At 40.8% G+C, this 23,018-nt stretch overlaps 1 protein-coding gene across 1 annotated transcript in view; it reads right to left on the bottom strand.

Moving 5' to 3' along the window:
- sema4f (sema domain, immunoglobulin domain (Ig), transmembrane domain (TM) and short cytoplasmic domain, (semaphorin) 4F) overlaps positions 1-23,018 on the bottom strand; it is a 133,219-nt gene that overhangs the window by 75,138 nt on the left and 35,063 nt on the right. The window contains exon 2 of the mRNA XM_051928472.1: positions 2,829-2,983. Within this exon, the coding sequence (XP_051784432.1) occupies positions 2,829-2,983 (155 nt within the window). The remainder of the gene's footprint in view (positions 1-2,828; positions 2,984-23,018) is intronic.

Raw genomic sequence — 23,018 nt, 5'->3', positions numbered from 1 at the left:
ATTAACCAATGTAAATGTGTAAATCTGTGATACAAAATGGTTTTATACAAGAAATTAACAATATCCTAAAGCACTATGAGAACTTGAGTAAAGGAAGGCAGTGTGATTTAGTGACCATAGCAAAAATACAAAATGTGTGCTATATCAAATTATTCGGAATTACAAAGATTAGATCACATTTCAAGCCAAATTAATACAGAAGCACAGATCTTTTTCAAAGGTTCCAGTGCTCATAACGCATTACTATACTGTGGTTTAATCTACTTTACTGCACAGCACACTCACCACTGAAGGATGTGTCATCTTTATTGAGAATGCATTAAGGACAAATTGCTAAAACAGCATCACCTTTCAGAAATAAGCTGTGTGAGACAGGAAATGTACAGAATTACTCATCTCTGCTGACTGTAGTGGGCAGAAATCTGTTTCAATGACAATTACACAACCATAAAACTTATTCTCAAGAGATACTGCACCAGTCAAATAAAAGGAAAAAAAACTCCAGGATACAATCATTTATTCATAAATATATTAATATTCCAATCTGCCCACTGCAATACTATGTCAAAGGAGGTTCAAGAAGCACTGGGCTGAGGCAAGGGCCAAGTCCAAACTGGGCACTCACCAACCACAGGTCACACCTCCTCATGTACACAATCAAGGCTTTTAAGAATTCACCTGGAAAAGAAATTCTGTATATATCCTTATGATCTGCATTAGAAGGGCTTACAAAGTGGTCCATACCGTACTAGAGCAGAGGTGACCACAACAAACACTCATTTTTTCAGCAAAATCTTAAAAAGTGACCCATCCACATGAAATAATGCATTATGATGAGACAGAGGTCCAGAATACACTACTCCACTTGGTCACACAACACACACACCAGCCATGTGGCAAGGACACATCAAGACACAGCAGTTATTTTTATGTATTAGTTGTTTAATATTTTACTTTTACTTTTAAAATAACCTAAAGACAGGTTAGGTTGACTGGTAGCACTAAAGTATCCATGATGGGGTGCAGAAATTTTGAGTTTGTCCTGCCTTGGATTTTGAGTTGTGCTTACTGCTGCTGCTAGGATTGGCTCTGCTTTTGCATATTGCTGGCCAAAAGAAAGTCATACTGGACTGTTACAGTATAGATGACTGTTGCAACCATGTGTTGGTTAAAAGGTGGAAGGCTTAATAAATAAAACAGTCCAAACATACTAACGATCCAGGTGTGTCATATTAAAGGGGGTGAATACTTGTGCAATCAATTACTTTGTTTTTTTATATTTGTAATTAATTTATAACACTTTGCAGAGATCTATTTACACTTTGACACTGTGACCAGTAGGAGGCACTGCAGCTACCCAAACCTCATACACCACCACACAAACATCAGTCCCAGGTTCAAATAAACAATTTATTATCCACAATACCTTCACAGTGGCTCTCAATACACACGATTCCTCTATTATCGCTCTCTTTCCCCTCCACCACAGCTCCAGGCGATCTTTGTCCTCCTGTTACCAGACACCAACTGCTCGGATGTGGCAAGGCAGTTCCTTTTACCTTGGACCCAGGAGTACTTCCAGTGCCAAGGAATAGCCCGATGGACGATGGGAAGTCCCAAAGAACACAGGGCAAAGCCCCTTAATAGTGCACCCTGGTGGCACCCAGAGACACCCACAGGGCTGCTCTACAGCACTACAACTCCCAGCATGACCTGCAGGCGTCCATTATTGTACCTGCCTCCAGGGATGCTGCCATCTAGCAGTTCAGGGGAATATGTAATAATTCAGTTCCCACTATTCTTCCCTTAAGCTGGCCTCCATCTAAACCAGCATACCCATTCTTTGGATGGCATCCAATGCCCATGCCCTTTCAATGTCCATTTACCACCTGGCCCTCTGGCCAGTCATGGAAAGGGGACCCCATTCTGGCAGGGATGTCAGACCCTGCCTGCCATCCATCACGACATTAAAAAGTCTTTTTTATGTTGATCAGTGTCAAAACAGTCATATTAAATCCACAGTGATTCACTGTTGTATAACAACAAAATGTGAAATATTTCAATACTTTTTGCAGACACTGAACCTGGGTGGGTGACTGCCATGTTCCCACAGGGGTTTGCAGCTGAGGTGGGAAGCCTCCAATCAAAAGCAGTGTGGTGAGTGGGCACCTGCTTTAGTGATTGGCACAGGTGTAGCTTAAACGTTTGGTCTGCTTGTACTGAGTAGGTAAGTCTCTTTGCCTAAAGCAGCTGTCCACATGGACATAAGGCTGGACACGTGGGGCACTATAAAGAAGTTATATAAAGGCAAAGGTTCACAACAATACATAGTCACAAACCATTTTAATTTTTGATCAAGTTAATTTCCACCAGAACTGGAGCCTGCCTGCCCACTGAACTAATGTCCCCTCCACAATGCCGGGCCTTGTCAAATAGACCAGTTTTCCAGTAAGCTCAATTATTTTACACAGGCAGTGTGGTGTAGTGAACAAGGAATTAACATTTAAAATACAAAGATGCAGATTCTTGATGGAGATTCCCGTCTCCAACCCACTGTGTGACCATTAGAAAGTGTAAAATATGTGTAAACAATTGCAGTGTACCATGCAATTGAAAGTCCCCTCAGTTCAAGGTGTCACCCAATCGGAAAATAATAACAGTTTTCCGTCATGCCCTACACACTTCACACAATACCCCTCTCCATCAGAACTCTTCATCTGGGTCTCTTCTACTAAATGCCACTCAACAAACTGTTCCACTGGACTGCCACACACATCCTTTAGTCTGCTACCAGGCCCACCCTTCACTCTACAAACCCAAATACTTACAGTTCTTGGATTCTCGTTCAGGGATTTGGTCTTCAGAGCGAAGATGGCATTCTTGGCTCCTACATACAGAGTATCCGATTCTGGGTGAAGGAGCAGGACACTGTAGTTGGAAATTCCTTCAGAAGAGAACTGCTGTACCAGATGTGGATCCAGATCTATAAGCAAAACAGATGACTTTGGTTACTTTACAGATGAATTCATACACACATTAAGATATCTAAATCCACTTAATCCAATTCAGGGGCACAGGGGTTGGCCAGAGTCTGGTCCAGTAGCACTAAGCACAAGGGTGGAAAATGCATAAGGCCTCACACACTCAAGTCAATTTAAGAGTACAGTATACCTAATATACCTAATTTCCAGGTAGACACAGGTTGAGTGTGCCAGGATTCAAACCCAGGATGCTGAATCTTTAAGGCTGAAGCAACAACTGCTGCACCACCCAGTCATGCAGGATTCAGCTGCATGTAAACTAATGTTAACCTTCCAGCACGACATTCAAAGGTTCCAGTTGTACATCTGCTTACATGTAATGCTTGCTGCCCTTAGGGGAAAACATTGTCACCTGACACACAGGGGCAAGCTACTCCAAGATAGTCTCGGTGAACAAATGTTTATCCTGCAGGCAGTGTGGGACTCCAAGTAAATACAGGGTTTGAATGTCAACCACAAATGTGTCTGTTTTGTTCTTCCACTGACGCACAATGTGTAAACTGGGACTTCCAGGAAAGGCATCAGGAAAATATGACATTTTGTACTAATTAAGAATAAAAACATCAGCTTAAAAAATTGAGTAAGGACTAGTGACAGTGTAATTAAACAGATGTCCTTTTAGCAAGTCGATGTTTACAGTGGAGACCAAGCTTTTAGCATTTCTTATCTGAAAGTGGATGGTGACTTAAAAAAGAAATGCCACCTGAACAGAAAAAAAAACAGGTTATAGATAAGAGCTTTACCAGACTTAACTCAGAGTATATGTCATTAAAGGTGGAAGACACATTAAGCCCTCTAAACCCGAGACCAGCTCAGCGACCTGAGACGGTAGCAGTAATGCACTCCTCTGAGTTTTTCTTTTTTTTGCTAAACGGAAAGCTGCTTTTCTGGGCGGACAAGAGTCACTGCATCGGCGTCACACACTTGCTTTACTGGGTCTAATTTTATCCAGCTGTTGCCCTGTTACAGCAATTTTCAAAGTTGACACATCACTTTCAAATCAGGACTGTCAGCAGATAAGTAGATGACCTTAGCTTGGGCAGGCATTCGAGCACGTAGGATGATTTCAGCTGAGCTGGGCCACTCACCTCTACCTTCTGTCTCCTTAATAAGGCTAGGTGACTAGATGAGCCTGCCTGATAAACGTTCAGCCAATGTAAAGTCCCACAAACTCCCAACTATTTATCCTACGTGCCCTGATTATACAGGATTCCTCCTGAAATAAAGGCAATGTCAAGAAAGCTGACAGTAGCTAAGAAATGCAAGTGACCATCAGTCCTGAACAGGAAATCTGCAAAGAACCTACTCTAATGGGAATTAGCCCCACAGCCTGGTTCAATAAGACAGCTGGTAACCTGGGCCCCGGCTGTCCCAGTTCTTAAGCAGTTACACTTGAAGTGTCCTTCCCAAACTCCTCCAGTCGAACGTCACAAAGCTACTAAAAGTAGGTAAGTGGGTTAGAATGAGAAAAGGCCTAACTTTGGCTTCTGACTGCATAAAAGAATAAAAGAACAATGACATCAAAGTCAATTCATGAAGAAATACACGGGCTGACAGAATAATTTACTTTAGGGTATATGAACCCTGTGAATTGGGCTGATGTCAAATTACCCGACTTCTAGTCGTAGGGTACTTCAGGTATATCTCATTGCTAGACCGTGTCAATTTAAATGGCTGAACATTGTTGGGCTGGTCAAATTATGCGACTACCTGCCAACTTTCAATCACAGTCATTCTCACACTGTTTCCTGACAGCCAATATCATGCTGCCTGACAGAGCCAGTGTTGTATGAAGGGTTAACAAGTACAGTGAGTTCAGTACTAATCTCAGCCTTTTTTTTCTTTTTTTCATTCTGTCATGGTATGTAAAACATGAGACATCAGAGAGATGAGCTTATCTTCTGTTTGTGAGGTCCAGAGCTCCCATGTTCCTTATTTCACATCACATCAATATATGCATTGAACGTCCGAATGAGCATCAAGTGCTTATCACTTCTCAAGTACAAAGAGCTCCACCCTGAGAGTAAAGACAAAAGCAAACCTGTTTGATTTTATTTGAATGAGTTGTAGATTAATTGAACTGACTCGCTGGACATGTCACATCATACAACCAGCTTCAGACTGCCAATGACTTGCTAAGATTTTGCAAATGAAGGCTACAAGTGAAAACTGGTGGAAAATGTATCTAATGTGTCATGGACTCGGACTCAAGGGAAAAATGTAGCTCTCAGAGAGACAATGATGACACATCAAATGAAAAATATGAACCAGCCCAGCACCTCTACCTAAGGAAACATGTTTGAAAAATTTTCCTTTGTAACATGTGGCTCTGTTGTCAGAGACTTAGTCAGTAACACTTCTGGCTTCAAGTGTGTTTAAAGTTGTTTTTCGGAGGTTTTCATGTGTAACACATTGACAGACAATGCAGCCTACATGACCTGAGTTGTTGTGTTGGACCTTGCCCTATTTCTGAGATATTGTAGTATGTGCTAGCGCAGATAATGTGAGATAAAGATACAGGTGTGCAATAAAATATCAGCATTATATCAGAGAACTTGAAAATATGAAAAAAATGCAACTACACACAAAAATTACTATAATTCAACCAACTGAATTACCATAAAAATTACTATAATTCAACCAACTGATCAATACTTTTGCTCTTCCAACACCCAAACAAATAACTCTACAGCTACCAACCTCCCTAATAAATACTGGTCATCTTATACAAAATGTCTTCAGACAGCCCCACACACAACATGCTACCAATGAAGATACTGAACCAATCATAACAGACTTGGATAAAGATGTAGAAAAGTTTGTAACTATTTTGATTATTTTCCTCAAGTTTGTCTTTAAGATTAGCAAATAAGAAAAAACTACATATTGTGAAATGAAGATGCACTAATTGTTAAAGTGTAATGGTGGTAATTTGGGTAATGTAAATATCACACTCATGCAGCAATGAAGCAGGAAAGAAATATGGGAAATGCGGCACTGCTCTACTAGAAACTAATGTTCATAAACTGTTGGAAGCAGTAAAGATGTTGCTGTGTGTGCCTCCAGTTTGTCTGTGTGAATGAAGTACATTATGAAAAATGCGTAACTAGTCCACCATTGCTTCTCTCCAAGGCACTTTGTTTTAGGCAGCAATCTGTGACACCTGTGGCAATGGACGTTTTGTGGACCTTTCAGGATTCCCATCATTTCACCTGAATGCAATCATTATCGTATTGGTGTTTGTGAACAAGGAAATACCAATAAACTCCAGGGGTGTATATTGCAGGAATTTCCCAGATTATATGTGTGAAAGAGGTTCATGGAGAACAAGGAAGAGGAAGGAAACAGGCTACACTATGAAGGATCAGAAACAGCAGAAAACAAAGAAATAACATGAGGCTCATGGGTTAACAGAGCTCAAAGGGCTATACCATGAAGCACTGGATGAAGTGGAAGAAGATGAACATAAAATTACTCAACGAATACTCAGCAATGATACTAGGAGAATGAGGAGAAGACCAAGATGCTCCATGTTGGACCAAAAGGAGGACAATGAGCCATATTAGATTTTTGACATACATTTTCGATATGTGCACAGAGGGGAAATTTACCATGAAGTGAGAAACAATACAGACAATCACATATACTCACACAAACAGCAGGCCACTTACTCTGAGGCCCCTATCAAACATCACACAATGGACCTGTTCACATGAAGGGAGGGGAGAAAGGATTCTTTGTCTAACACTTAGAACAGACAACAATAGAGATGACCACAAAGACATAAAAAGAGGAAATTGTGGTCAGATTTGTAAGTGCTGAAAACTCCTACATGTTATGCTTAAAATTGTGCACTAGAGGTACTGTAGCTGCTGCAGGATTATGGGAAACGCAGCAAATCCATGATTCACTGACTCAGAACTCTCCACATTTTCTTAAGGAAGCTTGTTTGGAAACTTCAAAAGCTGCCCACCTAAACAGGTGCCCATTCTGATGGATTTATTATAACAATTGCCTTCTGTGAAAACAGTGTGAGACTGTTGGGCCTCCTTTAGGGGTACAATCTGTTGCACACCTCATGGAGTACAGTTTAAACATAGGAGAGCTTTTCGTATTCCCTGGTCCCACGGAGCTCAGCTTACATTTTGCCAACCGGATGGATTAGGGTCATTGGACAAGCTCGTGATCAGAGCTGGTATTGCAAGTGAAGGCACCAAACCTTGATAAAGACAGGACACGTGTACCCTCCAGTTCTGCATGACGCCCATCCTCCCAAAGCCTCCTATACACATGTCTTATTAGCCAACGGTTTTAACATCTGTTACAATAATGTACCACCAGAGCAACTAAATAAAATCCATGTTTACCACACAAAATACATCATAATGCCTGCTTCTGGCTCATATGAGGAGACAAGGCAGAGCCAAAGGATAGAGGCTGGACATCCAAGAGCCAGGGCTGCCAGTTAGCTTTGAGCACTCAACAATAGCACAGTGTTCAGCTCCAATTAGATCTGCTCTAATTACAGCTGGAGCCACATGGTGGAGGGGACACATGACGATTAAAGGCATTTATCACATTAAGGCCTAACAGGGCACAATTGAGCCAGTCGACAAAACATTCTTTTACCCAGAATTTGTTTACCAGCTTGACTGCGACAATCCGACTGCTCCTCCTCATTTAATCCACTTAAGCATTACATTTTCAATATATGCTCAAGCTGTGGCTATTTCACTAGACATTTGGATTCAGTTTCTGTAATGGTTACCAGTGTTCTTGTGGGACGGACACCATCCCCAACATGTTAAGCAGAAATAATACAAACAAAAAGCACATTCATATTTGAATAAGTAGAATTAACAACTTGCTCAGAGTTCCAAAGTAAAGTTTCTTTCAAACTAAATAAAAGATTTTTCCATTACCTGGGTCTAGTCCATCTAGGTCTTTCCCACCTGTGCCCGCCACTAAACTGGCATCGCTTTCAGCCTTCACCCTTCATATTGCAGGCGGTGAGACCACAAGAGGGCTCTATATTGCCATTTCAGGCTGGATTATGTGGGTTGCCCAACCACCAGGCACTCGTTGGTGAACAGTACCTCCAGGCTTGGCTCCAGGAGTGGGTCCCAATAACCCTATCAAGGGCAGAGTACACTGTTTCTTAATTTGTATTTTCATGAGGGATATATGGAGCTGAAAAATGGGCAGTAAAGGAAACACATAAGAGGAAGTTAAATGAGGCACAAATGAGAAAGTTGAGATGGATGTGTGGAATTACAAAAAAAAAAGACAGAATAAGAAGTAAGACAATCAGAGGTAGAACAAAAGTGTGAGAGATATCTAAGAAAGTACAGGAAAGTAGGTTGAAGTGGTATGGACATGTGATTAGGAGAGACAATGAATATATGGTCAAAAGATTGATGGGAATGGAAGGACAGGGGAAGAGAAAGCAAAGGAGGTGGATGGATTAAGTAAAAGAAGATCTGAAGGAAAAGGGCTTAATTGAGGAGGAGGTGCAGGAGAGAGCTGTATGGAGGTGGTTGATCAAGCACATTGACCCCACATACAAATGGAAAAAGATGAAGAGGAAGAAGATCAACATGATGAATGAAAAGTGGATTGCTCTTTTAGGGTGAGGGAGAGAATAAACAACTGCCCTTGGTGGAATATTTCAAGTATCTCAGAATCTTCTTCAAGAGTGACAGGAAAAGGGAACATAAGATTGACAAGCGGATTGGATCAGTGGCAGCTGTACCAGTGCATGGTGGTGAAGTGGAAACTAAGTCTGAAGAAAATGCTTTTGATTTACCTTCGTCCTCACCTATGGTCATGAGATCTGGGAAAGCAAAAAAAAAAAAATAGAATTGCGATTTCAAGTGTCAGAAATGAGGTTTCTTTGCAGGATGGCTTGACACTTCGTGATAGGGTGAGAAGCTCAGCAGTTCTGGAGAGCCTCAGAGTAGAGCTGCTGCTCCTCTGGATTGAGAGAAGCCCGCTGTGGTGGTCTGGGCATGTCATACCCCTCCACCTAGGGACTATATTTCTTGGCTGGCTTGGGAACACCTGGGAATTCCCCAGAAACAGATGGAATCTGTAATTGTGGGTGAGGAAAGTCTGGGCTGACCTACTTGGCCTGTTGCCACTGCAACCCTAACTTGGAAACGGGGATAAGAAAATGACATGACATAAATTATATCAATGAAGCAATGAAGAATGGTAGAGCAGTGGGGGATTGTTTTAACCCTGCAATGATTAGATGCATGCTCAGAAATCAGCTGAAGTATTTTGCAAGTAAGTACGCATGTAGTTCGAGTAGCCAAATGAAAATGGGTCATTGCATAAACTACCACCAAAGGTACATTGAGACACCTCATTAGTCACTCCATGGTAAGAATTCTTGAAGTTGTAATACAATCATATGCTGTCTGGTTGAAAGGAGATTTCAAATTGGCGAAATGTGATCATGGGAGATTGTGCAAGTATTGATGCCCCATCCATGGTTGGTTCCTGTTTTGTGCCTGCATTGCTAAGATTGGTACCAGCTAGCAATGACTCTGTAAAGGGGACTGCAAGTTCTATAAAATGAACTGAATGTAGATGAGATGATAATCTGAAATCAGGTCTTTTTAGTTAAACATAAAAAAAGTCATTGCAGTCGATCACAAAATTTAGACTTCAGCCAGAATTACGGACAATATCCTTTGGCATCTCTAAATTCTGAAAGAGCTTTTACCAAAACTGAGTAACCTTACCAAAAAGTGTTAGAAAAACCCTTCAGCATCACACTGCCCCAAAGTTAATTTCACAGGCCGTGGTGACACGATTGCAGCAGGAGCAGATCAATGTCAGCCTGATTAAATAGGCTAGATAAAGACAATGAAATTATTCTTCTATGTTACAGCAGAGCTGGTGTGAATGTCTAAACACTACTGAGAAACTTAAAGCTGGAGAACTTCAGTCAGCAGTTAAACCCTAGCCAATCTATCATGCCCACATGCTGCTCACCGATTCTTCCAGCACTGACCTGCAAATCACTTGCAGCTAAGCCTCAAGAACCAGTTTAGTGGTGATTCACCTTAACTTTTAATGACAAGGACACAATTCTGAAATGGAGTAAGTCCTCTTGAAGTCATCAAAACAGACATAGTTTGCCCTTGCCATCCAGATTAGACGGCTCAGGCTAATTAAATCATGTGCTAAGCTTGGCCGCATAAAAGTTGCCTTCTGTTTTTGCACTGCACCATCAGTGTGGTCCACTCTCCCAAACGAAACATGGGCATCCTGATGTGCAAATGTGTTTCAGACTGTGGGTGTTCATATTTGAGAGTTGGGGCTTTAAATAACAGAGCAGGCAGTAGAATCCAGAGTGCAACTAGCAGGTGAGAAGAAGACCACTGTGCCATGCAGCCATGGGTCAATCGATAACCTTACAAATGTAAGGGGATGTTTTCATTAAGTCTGGCACAGTTGGTAAGCCAAGACATCCCAAGAACTCATCAAAAAAGACTAGGGACTCCAGTTCAATAATATAACCGGGCCATTTGTTCAGGGCTAAAACTACCCTCTGTTTCCTACACAAGAACTTAAAGTGAAAACAGAAAGGGTTTACTTTAATCTGCCATTTTTTTCCTTCTTGAGTGGATGCCAACTTACAGTTTATTAAAACAGGTAAAACTAGTATACTGAATAAAGAGTCACTTTCAAGTCATCCACTTTTTAAAAATTAAAGTTTGCAAAACAGCTTCAAAAATATAAATGAGGTGCCTTATCAGGTAACTCTGCTCACTGCCACAATCACAGAGCTGATCTCGTAAAATGCAACCCAGTCAGGTTTACAGGAGCCGCAGGACTGCAGTTTGACAAGATGAACAAGAAACAAGGGTGTGTGTACATATGTGTGGCACCCCCACTGCGTGACAAGGGAAGAAGGAAGCACCAGAATGCACATGACCAAAGGCTGCCGAGAAGAAAAACATGCAAGTAAAGTGGGTCAGTGGAGAAGGACATGGACTGTGTAGTTCAAGGAGAACAATATGATCTCCAGCTAGAGATTACATTAAAGACACAACTCTTGGTAACACTTTAGTTTACTTATTGCAAAAATGCATCCATTACACATTTGCTCTTTTGAACCAAAGGCTTCTATTGGTTTTAATGACACTTACAAAGCATCAGCTAAGTGGTTATTCATCTATGCAATGTGGCCTACTAAGATTACTTCACTTTGCAACAGTCCGAAGTTGATTACATGAGACACATGTCTCTTGATATTGCATACTTCATTATAAGACCTGCTAATCCTTAATATTCATAGGTAATTTTACCAGTATATCAAATTCCACTGTACAGAGATGAATAACCCATTTAATGATGCTTTACAACCATAATTAAGTACAAAAGAAGCCTTTTTAAGGACTTGTTAGATAAGAGTAAAGGAGTAATGGGTGCATTTTTGCAGTACCTAAACTAAAGTGTTATTCAACTCTCAGATGCATGATGAATTTTCAATCAAGCTGGAAAAAGCATCAAATTAAAAATAAATGAATAGTGTTTAAAGTGCTGGACTGAAAAGCAGATGGCTGTGAGGTACAGTAACTCCCACCCACTGATTTACTGTTAATGTACAACCCAAGGCAAATCAGTCACACTGTCAAAATTGGGTTGTACACTTAGGATGTGTAAGCAGCATTGGAAAAGATACATGTCCTAATTCACCTCAGTTTGATCATATATTTTATACATGTGTGTATACTGTAGGAGGAGAATGGGCACCACGGCTGCACACGGATTGGCTAGCGGGATATCGAAATGGATTTGTACCTGGCCAGAATGTCTTAAGAGACGGACTGAGGAGAGTCGAGGATTGAGACTGGTTCCATCCCACATACAATGGGTGCCAGTGGTCCTCATACGGTAACCCAATCAGGACACCTGCAGGGGTGCTTGGGAGTTAGAGTCCAGAAGGGCAACCCTGTTAGGGTCCCTGGGAGCCAACAGAGGGTGCTGTCGGGAAAGGACCTTCTTACTTTCTGTATGACCCGAAAGTGTATCCAGGAAGACACGGCATGACACCAGAAGCATTCCCAGGTCCAACTTAAAACAAGTCTGCTGCCTAACTTCATTTGAGTCAAGAGACAGCGGGCAACACTCAGCGGAGGACAGAAGGAGAGAAGATTTGGTGATATGTTGCAATTGTATATTGTTATTGTGGCAGATTAATGGAGAGGGGAACATTAGAAGGTATTTTGTGAGAATAAATATATTTTATTCTAAAAATGTTTGGTGCTTTACTGAATCTTGGGTTTGAGGCTCACTAGCACCCCCTTGTGGTCAGAATATTTATTTTATAGGATATATATTTTATGTATGCACACATACACATATTAAATACTCAGCCCAAAACTATGTTCCCATGTTATTGCCTCAGATTCTAAACTTACAATAAATTGAAGTAGGAATTTTACCTGCTGATCACAAAACATTGCACATGATGTCAAATCAAAAGAAACAAACTGAAAATATTTCAATCATTTGCTAAAAAGAAAAAAATATATAAATTGTGAGATTCTAAGCATTTTCCTACCGTAAATCTATGGGTGTGTTTTCACAGAGGTGGTGTACTACCTTACTGACTCTCTCAATTTGTTGATAAGTCTCCACCCGTCTATTAAAATCGTTGATCAGCTGTTCATAATAAACTTATGATGATACATACTCCATCGCTCACTGAGGTCCAAGAGATGGTTGATATTTTCCACAAAGCAACCCAAAATGAAGACAAAAGAGTATTCAAAAAAGCCATGGATTAACTGTTGAGAAGACCTGAGGAAAACCATCTCAAAGGCACTGAACCAGCCGTCTGGAGTTTTTTTTGTTTTTTCTGTCCTCCCTGGCCATCGGACCTTACTTTTATTCTATGTTAATTAGTGTTGCCTTATTTTAATTCTTATTTATTTTGTCTTTTTTCTCTTTCTTCATCACGTAAAGCACTTTGAGCTGCATTATTTGTATGAAAATGTGCTATATAAATAAATGTTGTTGTTGTTGATGAACACACCTTGTGGCTCAGTGCAGTCCATTATAGCGGAGTGAAAAAAACAGAACACTATAACAGCCACACTGAATAGGCCAGGACAGCACTCTAAATGTATGAGCCGAACAAGAACTTATCACTTGACTACTGTGATACCAATTGTCACTCCAACTGAGTTGTGCCATCAGTGACTTTGATTGGAGAGAATGTTCACACATCAACAATCTCCAAGACATTGCACAAATATCTCAAAGCATGCAGCATTACTACAGCGCCACTGGACTGCCTCAGCCACCTGTGTTGGGACTGCTGGGAAGACATGGTGCACAATATAAAAAGATGCCTGCAGGAAAGAGAGGGGAACGTCTTTTGGGGTTGCGGATTTGTTTCCCGCATTACAAAGCTACAAGAGACCCCCCCACCACCACTTCCTTTTTCATTATGCTAAGGATTACAGTTTTTCTTGAATTTGTGCTCTTTGTTCAGTCTTAACAGTGTTTGTGTAAGTTTAATTGATTACTGTTTATCATCATTGGGGATTACTGGGGAGTCCTGTATTTGTAAATAGTTTTCTTTTGGATATATCCTTTTCATTATTTACCTCAGCCAGAGTGCTACTCTGTGGCAGGTGTACATGCCAGACCAGTCCGGGTGCTGTTCTGGCTTCTCCATTTCATATAAATAAAATACTGTTTTAACAGTGTGAAACTAATGCCTCAGGGCCACTTCAGGTTTTTATAGAGGAGTGGAAAGGGATGAAGTCCTGAAAAAATATATATTTTCTTGCCCATAATCAATTTGCAAAATATCATTTGGAAGATACCGCAAAGACGTGAAAGAACGCCTTGTGTTCTAATGAAACTAAAGTGGGGCTTTTTGGCTTGAACACTAAGTGGTATGCGTGATATAAATATGACAATGCAGTTTAGCCAGGTAACACCATCTCCAAAGTAAAACGTGACGGCGGTAGCATCATTGTCTGAGAATACTTTTCAACAGCAGGGACTATCAGTCTGTTCAGGATTGATGGGAAGATGAATGTTGCACAATACAGATAGATCCCTCTGCCAGAAAGCTTCACAGGGGGAGGAAATGTGTCTTTTAACAGGAGAATAACTCCAATCACACTGCCAGAGCAACAATGGAGTGGCTTAATATAAGGACATCAAGTTTATCTGAGTGGCCAAGTCAGAGTCCTGACCTTAATTCCATTGAACATCTGCAGCAAAAACTAAATTGGTGTCCACCTTAACCTTCAATTGCTCCGTCTTGGGTATGACATTAACCTGCATCCAGCCCTGCAAGCAGGTCCTCCAACCTGCAGGGAAAACTCAGAGGTTGGCGGCAGGATTGGCACTCCAGCCACTGTAAAAAAACCTCACACTGTTCCACTCTATTCGAACTAGTGTGGTGCTGAGGTGTTGCCCGTTGCATGGCTGCGCTAGGGTCCTAATTTGGGATCCTAAGGTGGTTCGTCGTGTGGTGGATACAGCAATACGGTGTATCATTGCATGCTCCCAGTCTCCCTCTCGCTCTCCCCGAAGACTGCCCGATGTAATAGCCCCAAGTGGTGGCTTATACAAGTACTGAACCAGGGGGTGAATACTTTAAAAAGTGTATACATTTCAGGGTTTGGAAGTTATGTTTTTAAGGGTTTAGAATTTTCACTAGATACATTAGACAGGTAAATGTGACAATATTTGATATCTATTACTGTGAGCATTTGTTGTATGCCTTTCTTTGCTAACCTTGTGCGTCTCAACATGTCTTTGCCGGTACTTCCTCTTTCGAATGTGTTCCTGTAAAGCCGCTTTTCAGACTTTGCTTGCCTCTTGTCTTCTTAATGACTACCACCAACAGTATATGTGCCCTCATTATCCGCTGTGAAAAAATCATTTATATTCTTGCAAAACTTCTTGTGTTTGGAGGAAACTTCTTAGTGTTTCTCCTGCACCTTTCCTCAATATTCTTGTGTGTCTCTGACTCTTTCCTGGCTCCTCATCTGTCTCATTCACATTTGACTAAGCAAGGAAAGTGAATCTGACCAATTACACTAGAGCCAAACTGACCAATCAGATTGCTTGAAGGGACCACACACACGCATACACACACACACAACAGCAGTGATTTATCATATAGTAGATGGATTCATAGATTCTTTTTTGACAGCACTGCAAAAAGGAGTGCTTCATTTTCAAATAAAACTTCCCATTAAATTGATTAAAACACCACATTCTGACAGTCACTTGTGTGAAAAGAGAGTTGGGGGCTGAAAGTTTTTTTCAAATAACAGTGTATAATGTCAGACTTAGTAGAACATCAAGGTGCTAAAAACCCACCTTCAAAAGAGTGGAGGCAGGGTGCTTTTCAAAGACAGAGCGAGCACAATTAAGGTACTATGGGAAATTATTCAACAAGCTGGACAATCACACTTTAAGGACAGCTTTTCTAGCTAGATGAATGTATCGCAGAAATTCTGGTCCCTTTCATTTCCTTGGGGGAGTCACCTTATCTATACCACCGTACATAACAACCAATCATTCATTCATCAAAAGAAGACAGAACTAAAACCAATAGTGACCTGTCTAGGAGAAAGGGTGTGTGACCTGTGGCCCCTACTTTCTCTCACTCCTCTAACAGTCACTCCCCCAAAGTCCTCTGCCCTCTTCTCCACCCACCCTCCTCCCACAAAAGGCGCATAACAGCTGCTTTGTCTTGCTGCGGTTCATACAGAGAGCTCCTTTCATACTCGCCTCTGGACAAAGTCATTGGTGATCTGCCCCTCAAAGGCTTTCTTCCATCATTGCAGCCCCTGGACAAAAGGGAGAGGCAAACAGCACCTCAGTGTCAAGGCAATCAATCTGCAGCCTGTGAACCAGAAGCTGGTAGGTTATTTCTCATAGTGTAACTGTGCTGCTTCTGCTGATAAAGAAGGAGAGCAGCTGTAGAAAGTTCCGCCATCCAAGACTCAGAGAACGATTCTCACCTGCAATAAGGAAGTGGTTAAGAGAGTGATGCTGACAAAAGGGAATCCCAGCCATTAAGGGATTTAAGAGTGGTACTCTTCCCTATGTGAATTCTGACAGGACCCACTACACTGTTTAATGCCTAGCCTGAACAAGGCCTTTATCAAACAGAAGGTAAGTAGACAGTAGATGTGCAATGCAGAATGGACCAGGAACTCCTGCACTGGATGTATGTTGTTATCATGAGCTATGGGAATTTTGGCACTGTAGCTATAACTTGTGACATCTCACCTTCCTACTTTGTTGTATTCATATAGATTTCTGCTTGGCATTATTGAAGAAATGTGCTTAATTTGCTCCTTGGTCTACTCAAAATGCAAAGAAGGATTAGCTCTAGTCTCTTTTTTTTGAGAAAGTAAAAATCAAATATCATGTGACTCTAAATATGACAAGTTCACAAAAATGGCAGTTTTGCTGACATGATTATTAATTAGGTGAGAGATCAAGGTTAAAACCACAAATTTGCTAGCTCTTATAGAAATGTTTTCTTCAAGTTGTCTCATAAAATATACGTTTAAGAGCATTCATGAAAAATTACCCCCTGGGAAACTTATATGCCTCTAATGCCCCCTAACTGGTGAAAGCAGTTTCAACTAGTGGCTTTTAAGGCTTCTGGTGGCCTCTCCACTGCAGCCTGGATGTTTGTGTTTTTTCAATGAGGAGGCATTTATAACAAACATTACAATAATGTCAGGAGATAGAAAGCCTGCAGTTGGCAGGAGCTCCTCTAACCATGTAATATGGCTAAAGATCTCCACATCCTGCTTGACTTCCATTGGGTTCTGTCATATTAACTTCTCATCCGCTCTGTTAGTCCACACTCTTACAACTCACTTTTAAATCTTCTTATCTAAAGTCAACACTGCTCTCCCCTTGTCTGCCACTGAGCACTGCCATTATCACTTCATCATTATTTCATCTACATGTATGCAATTCTCTCTTTATGAGAGCCGATTCATATTAGACTGCAGCAAGTTCAGTTTCACTGCCTTTGAAACTCTGCCATTTGCCTAAAAGCTGTCAGCTCAAACACCCCAAAACATCTGCCTGACCCTGAAAAATCCATAACGCAACAAACAGATCACGTTGCAGTCATCTCACTGTCCCCAAGTCCCTTTCCACAATTTCAAATGAATGCTCCTTCAGCCGAGTGGCTCACACTCTGTAGACTTTTGTGCCAAGGACTACTCAAGAGGCTCATTCACTTTTAACCTCTTCACTTCCTTTCTGGGGTTGTTCCTCTGGTGTTAAGTCGACCCCGATATGTTTTATTGTGCTACTCCTCTGGTTTAACTGATTTCTGCCTTTCCACAAAGTAACAGTCCTTGTTTCCAATCTCAGGTGTTTTCTAATCCAGTCCTAGTATCTATCAATACTACAACCTTGTTTTAACCCATGCTACATTTTTAATTTTACTCTAACTCGAGCCACAAGTCCACCCAACGGCATTCTTAATCATAATAGGCCAACTTATATCACCAATTAATCTGACACACATGACAGGGATAGACCACATTGCTAAATTAGATCTTTGCTACTATCAACATATGAGCCCAACACCTTTTGAAGCACTTCACCATATTCTAAAATTCAAATCCAGTGGCTACACTTTCACCACAGTTTAATACTTAATATATACAACAGACAAGAGGAAACCTCCATCATAGTTACTGTACTTCTAAACCCATCATAAAGATGACAATTTGATATTTGTACCCACTAACACCACACCTGCCCACTGTTGCTCAAGCCAATGAACTTTATGAAATGTCCCGCATTTTATGATATTCAAACCCACAGCGCACTATAGGCCTACACCTTACTATAATAATAGAGCAAACTTACCACAGAAATCCACCATACCTTTATATGCGAGTCCAGAGTACCCACTTGAGACCAATGGGCCCCATCTTCATTCACTGATGTTGAGGAGGAGACGTCCAGGAAACAATTTTCTTAAACTTTAGACTACAGAAGACCTGCACTTTATCCTGTTAAAACCCGCCAAGTACACTTGTAGCAGGTCACAGTCATACTTCTGATCAGGTCCTATGACTGATACTAAAGACCACTGGCTACTGAAGATCATCTAAGCATGCTACAAATGAGTCCTGGGAGTACAACAGTTTACCAGCATAACTCTATGCTTACTTTCAAAGGCCTTCTCCATAACCAGAAATTTGATCCCACTGAGCACATTAGCCCTATGCGATAGCCTTATACAGCACAGACTGACTACAGGAGACTTGTCCATATGCAGTGTAGTCAGATTTGAATGTACTTAGTACAATAGACATGCCCAAAATATGACCTCACAAAGTACAATGAATTAAACTATACAGTACTGTGATGATAGGAGAGACTGTCCAAACGAATTCTTATAACCAACATTTGCATCTCTTCATGAAAAAGTATATCCTATTAGTTTCTTTGTTGACATTGCCTGTGCCTGTGCCGTTCTACTGAAATGTAAACTATAAAACAGGCAAGTGCTGATTGACCCTACAAATGTAATTACCAAGGACAAAACTAAACATATCCTCATGAAGTCAAAAATCTAAAATTTTTAGAAACCTGCATTTATTTACTGAAGATGGCACTTTCATTGATTTCAACTCAAAGTTCAGACAAGGGTGCATCCCCAGCCTCTTGTTCGTAGATAAGATAACAAATGACATGTCACCAAATAATGTACATGTAGAGACCCCACTAGAACAGGAAAAAAAAAATCCTTGGAAGTCTGCATGATGCAAATACAGGCATCACCAAGAAAGCAAATAATGTAAAATGAGCAAAAATAAATAAGGGATTGAAACATGAGAAAAATAAAATATGCTAAAATGGCTTTAAAATCTGTGGATCGTGACAGACTCATGTCATAATCTGCCGTTTTATCTCTTATAGTACAGCGGACACAACCCTAATACCAAAGTCCACTGAGTGCACAAGTCCTGCTCAGGCTTTCACCTCAGTACATTACATCCCTGCTACAGCCTTGTACTCAAGCCCACCAATCGCAGCAGACCTGCTCCACAGCTTCTTAGCTATGCACTTTTAAGGGTTAAGTTAACATTGACGGTTTTGCTGTGCTTTGTATTTTGGTCAGGCTTATAATTATTTGTTGTTTTTGTTACTATGTTTTTATGTCATTTTGGTTATACGTGTTGGTCATTTAATAATCATGAACAGTATTCTCACCCATTCCTTGTGTTCCTGGGTTACCTTAATGTCACCACTGCTGAGACATCCCTCGGACTATTTAAGACCCAGAGAAGAGGACATCAGGCAGAGGTTGTGTTGGAGTCTTTTGAAAGTATCATTTTCTTCTTTTTTTTGTGGATTATTTGCTTTGCCTTTGTATTCTGCTCCTCAAAATGTGATTTTTGGACTTGTTTGCTATGCTGTCTTGAGAAAGTTTGTCCTATTTTCTATTTTGTTAACTAGGGGGCTCTGCCCCCCGGGCTCGCTTCGCTCGCCAACCCCTGTGTTTGGTTTACCGGATATACAATACAATTTATTGTTTGTAAACCCCAAAATCACACAAGAAGTGCTGCAATGGGCTTTAACAGGCCCTGCCTCTTGACAGCCTCCCAGCCTTGACCCTCTAAGAAGACCAGAAAAAAACTCCCAAAAAAACCCTTGTAGGGAAAAAATGGAAGAAACCCAGGTAGGTTGGGCGTGCAGTGGATGTCAAAAAGAAGGGGGTCAATACAATACAGTACAATACATAGAACAGAATAAATCCTCAATACAGTATAAAAATAAAAATTCTAGACGTACGGAGTAGAATTTCACATTAGATGATATCACATAATATGATTTGGATTTGTTTTAAGTCCTGGAGACCTCATTCATCAAGCTGCCTCCCCCATTTTGCCATTCCACATCTGAAATAGCGCTAATCCGATGAAAGGACCCCTCATTCCCACATCCCCAGTCATCAGGGATGACTTTACCTTAGGCAGGCAATCTATAATTTAAAGAGATTGTTATTTTCTTGGGAATTGTTACATATGCATTATTTTCACTTTTACTTTAAAAACTTTTGTAAAAAGAATACTTGTTTCTTTATTTCCTGCCCCGCGCGAGGTTACATCTCTTTCTTCCCGAACATATAATACTGCTCGTGTTGTTAAGCGTGTTGCGGCTGAACGTACGCTAAGGATATGCCTTTGGATCATTTGCTTTCTTTTTGCTGCTTGCTAGCTGCCTCTTCTGCCTGTCGCATGTCGTTGTTTTAAGAGCTCGGAGTACATGATGCTTGCCTGCCAAAAACAATCCAACAACTGCTAGCTAAGAGGTCTGTTGACTTATTTTAAATGATGGCTCACTGTCTGGTCTCGCGTGACATTGTAAAAACAATACCTGTCTTTTATTTCTAGCCCCGGGCGTGGTTGAATTCTTTCTTGCAGGATGTATAACGCTGCTCATGTTCAGTTGGGGTAGCTGCTGTCGCAATCTCTTTAAAGCCTGTACAGCCGCTGTCCTTTTTGCTATGGCCCTGGGACAATCTCGTGTTTACGGTCCCCGCGAGACGCACTGTGGCAAGGCTCCTTGGTCTTGCAGGTCTTTAAAATGTCTTTCAAGATTATCACGTATCGTAGCCTTGCATTTGCTTTCCATTCCAGGATTTTCTTTTATATATAGAGAGACAAATATTTTCATTTATAAAGAATTTTGGAAAGATTTGTCTCTACAAGCCAAAGTTCGACAGTTCTCTCCCTTGTAAGATTTTGATATATTTTTGGAACATTTCTTGTATTTTGAATTTTTAAAGTCTGTGCTACTTTGTTGGGCCTGTGTAGGCCAAAGCATGCAGGTAGTAGTTGGGGGAACTAATGGATTGGGAGTAAACCTGTTTTGGGCTGGCCAGTAAAAGGCCTGGCCTGCTTTTGGAGCTCTTTTTGGAGGTCTTACGCCCTTTCATCATGTTTGAGATTCAAACTCACAACATTGTGTACAGAAGACCTCCTTAATACAAGGATAAGTCAATCCACATAGTGCAATAAACCTGTAACTTACTCATATACTGGGAAAACAGAATAAAAACAATCCTGCATCAGATCCTACTGAGATCATGGACTACATATATAGGAGATGTTTGATAACACTGGTAATTTAGATATTTGAGACCATGAACTACAAGAGCCTTAAAATCATTCTCCAGTACTTAAGCCAACTAAACCTGAGACCTTCTTCTCACACAGCCACAGTGGCCCATTAACTGTTGCTAGATACAAGAGCGCAGAGAGTGTAGTTGTATTGTCTACCAAGACACTCTGGCCTACTCAGTGTATGGAGCACTCTACCATTCACTTGACCAACATCTCAGCCAGAGAAGTAATGTTTAAAAAGTATGGCCGATGACAGTACAGGAAACCACTAACCACATGATAGATTGTCTAGTCACCAATACTGAAGTCCATGAACTGCAGCAAATCATCTAAGACCAATAACAAGAGGCCTGCATGACAAATTCATCCTTCATTCTACTATGAGTGTATGACAGCCCTCACATTACAGTCATTAAGTGAGATGGAAGACAAAGCCGCCTTTAAATCATTGCTGCCTTTCATCACTGGGCACAATGCAATGTCTGTTACATCTGGAGTAGAATTTGTTCTCTCTCTCTCTCTCTGCTGCTCACTGATGCCCGCTGGCAGAGATATGGAGATGTCTGTACTTTTCTCTCCACAATTGTCACATTCACAGCTGCTGCTGCTCTGATGCTCTGTGCGTTCCAACGTCTGCATGTGTCAGCCACAGTGAGGGTCCTACTCTGTGTCTGCTTTTGGTAAACACTGAACACCCATTGGCATTGGGCATAAGGAGGCTCTGCTTGAGTGTCTACTAATTGGAGGCACATCAGCTAGGAAGGAGTGTTGCTTTTCAGTATAAAGTAATAATGGGAAAATAAATGGAAAAAAGCATCCACTCTTAGGTTATGCTTGTTTGCAGGTTCTTGGGAGCTTCCTTGAAACAAAACCAGTCAGGGTTTCTGGCTCTACTCACAGCAGGAAACAAGCACTACAAAAGGTGATGAATGCTTCCTCACCATCTTGCTACAAATTCCTATCATTTCCCAAACATAGCATTGTCGGTAAGCAAGCAGAAAAGCAGCCTAAGATATTGAGCACTGGGCTACACTGTGGTTAGAGATGCAGAAACCGCCACTACCCATAAACCCAAAACAGACAGAAATGAGAAGATTCTAAATTGGGGGACCATCTCATTTCACTCTCATAATGACAAGAACAATTTGTGGAAAATTAAAAATACAAATTAAATAAACTGAACACACAATGAGTAATACACGAGAGTGGAATGCAACTTAAGCAATATTAATTTACTTTATCGACCCATGCTAAAGATTACAAACAAATGTCCGAAACTTTATAAAAGGTGCTATATAAGATAAAATCTGTAGTCAAATCCTGAAGAAGCACACTCACCAAAGTAAAGAGACATTTGCAAAATTAGACTGCACACCATTTAAGGCACTTCATTTTGTAATATGCACCTCACAGGATTGTCACTGTGACAAATATGTCAAGCCATGTGCTAAGAAAAGCAGCTGCTGTAAATTAAGAAATCAGATAGAAGTAGGACATGGACTACTAAATGAAGAACGTTTCACATATACAGGATATCCCAGTAATATACCAATGAAATCACAGGTCAAAGACTTTTGTGAACAAAGCACAGGAGTCAACCATCCCAGAAAACCTAACTATGACTTTTTCCAGTTCACAAAACTCATTATCATGAAATAAATATTTTTAACAAAATCACTTGTGCCTCGATTAATGTCTCCCTTGCATTTAATACTTTGTACAGCCTCCCTTTGCCAGTAAAACAACACTCTGCCTTTTCCTATAACATCTCACAATGTTGGAGAATATAAAGCAGGTAATCTGAAAC

The sequence above is a fragment of the Erpetoichthys calabaricus genome, chromosome 5 (assembly GCF_900747795.2).
Source record: "Erpetoichthys calabaricus chromosome 5, fErpCal1.3, whole genome shotgun sequence".
In the NCBI taxonomy this organism is placed as follows: domain Eukaryota; kingdom Metazoa; phylum Chordata; class Cladistia; order Polypteriformes; family Polypteridae; genus Erpetoichthys; species Erpetoichthys calabaricus.
Note: the sequence above shows the minus strand (reverse complement) of the source record. Positions and strands in the feature narration are given on the sequence as shown.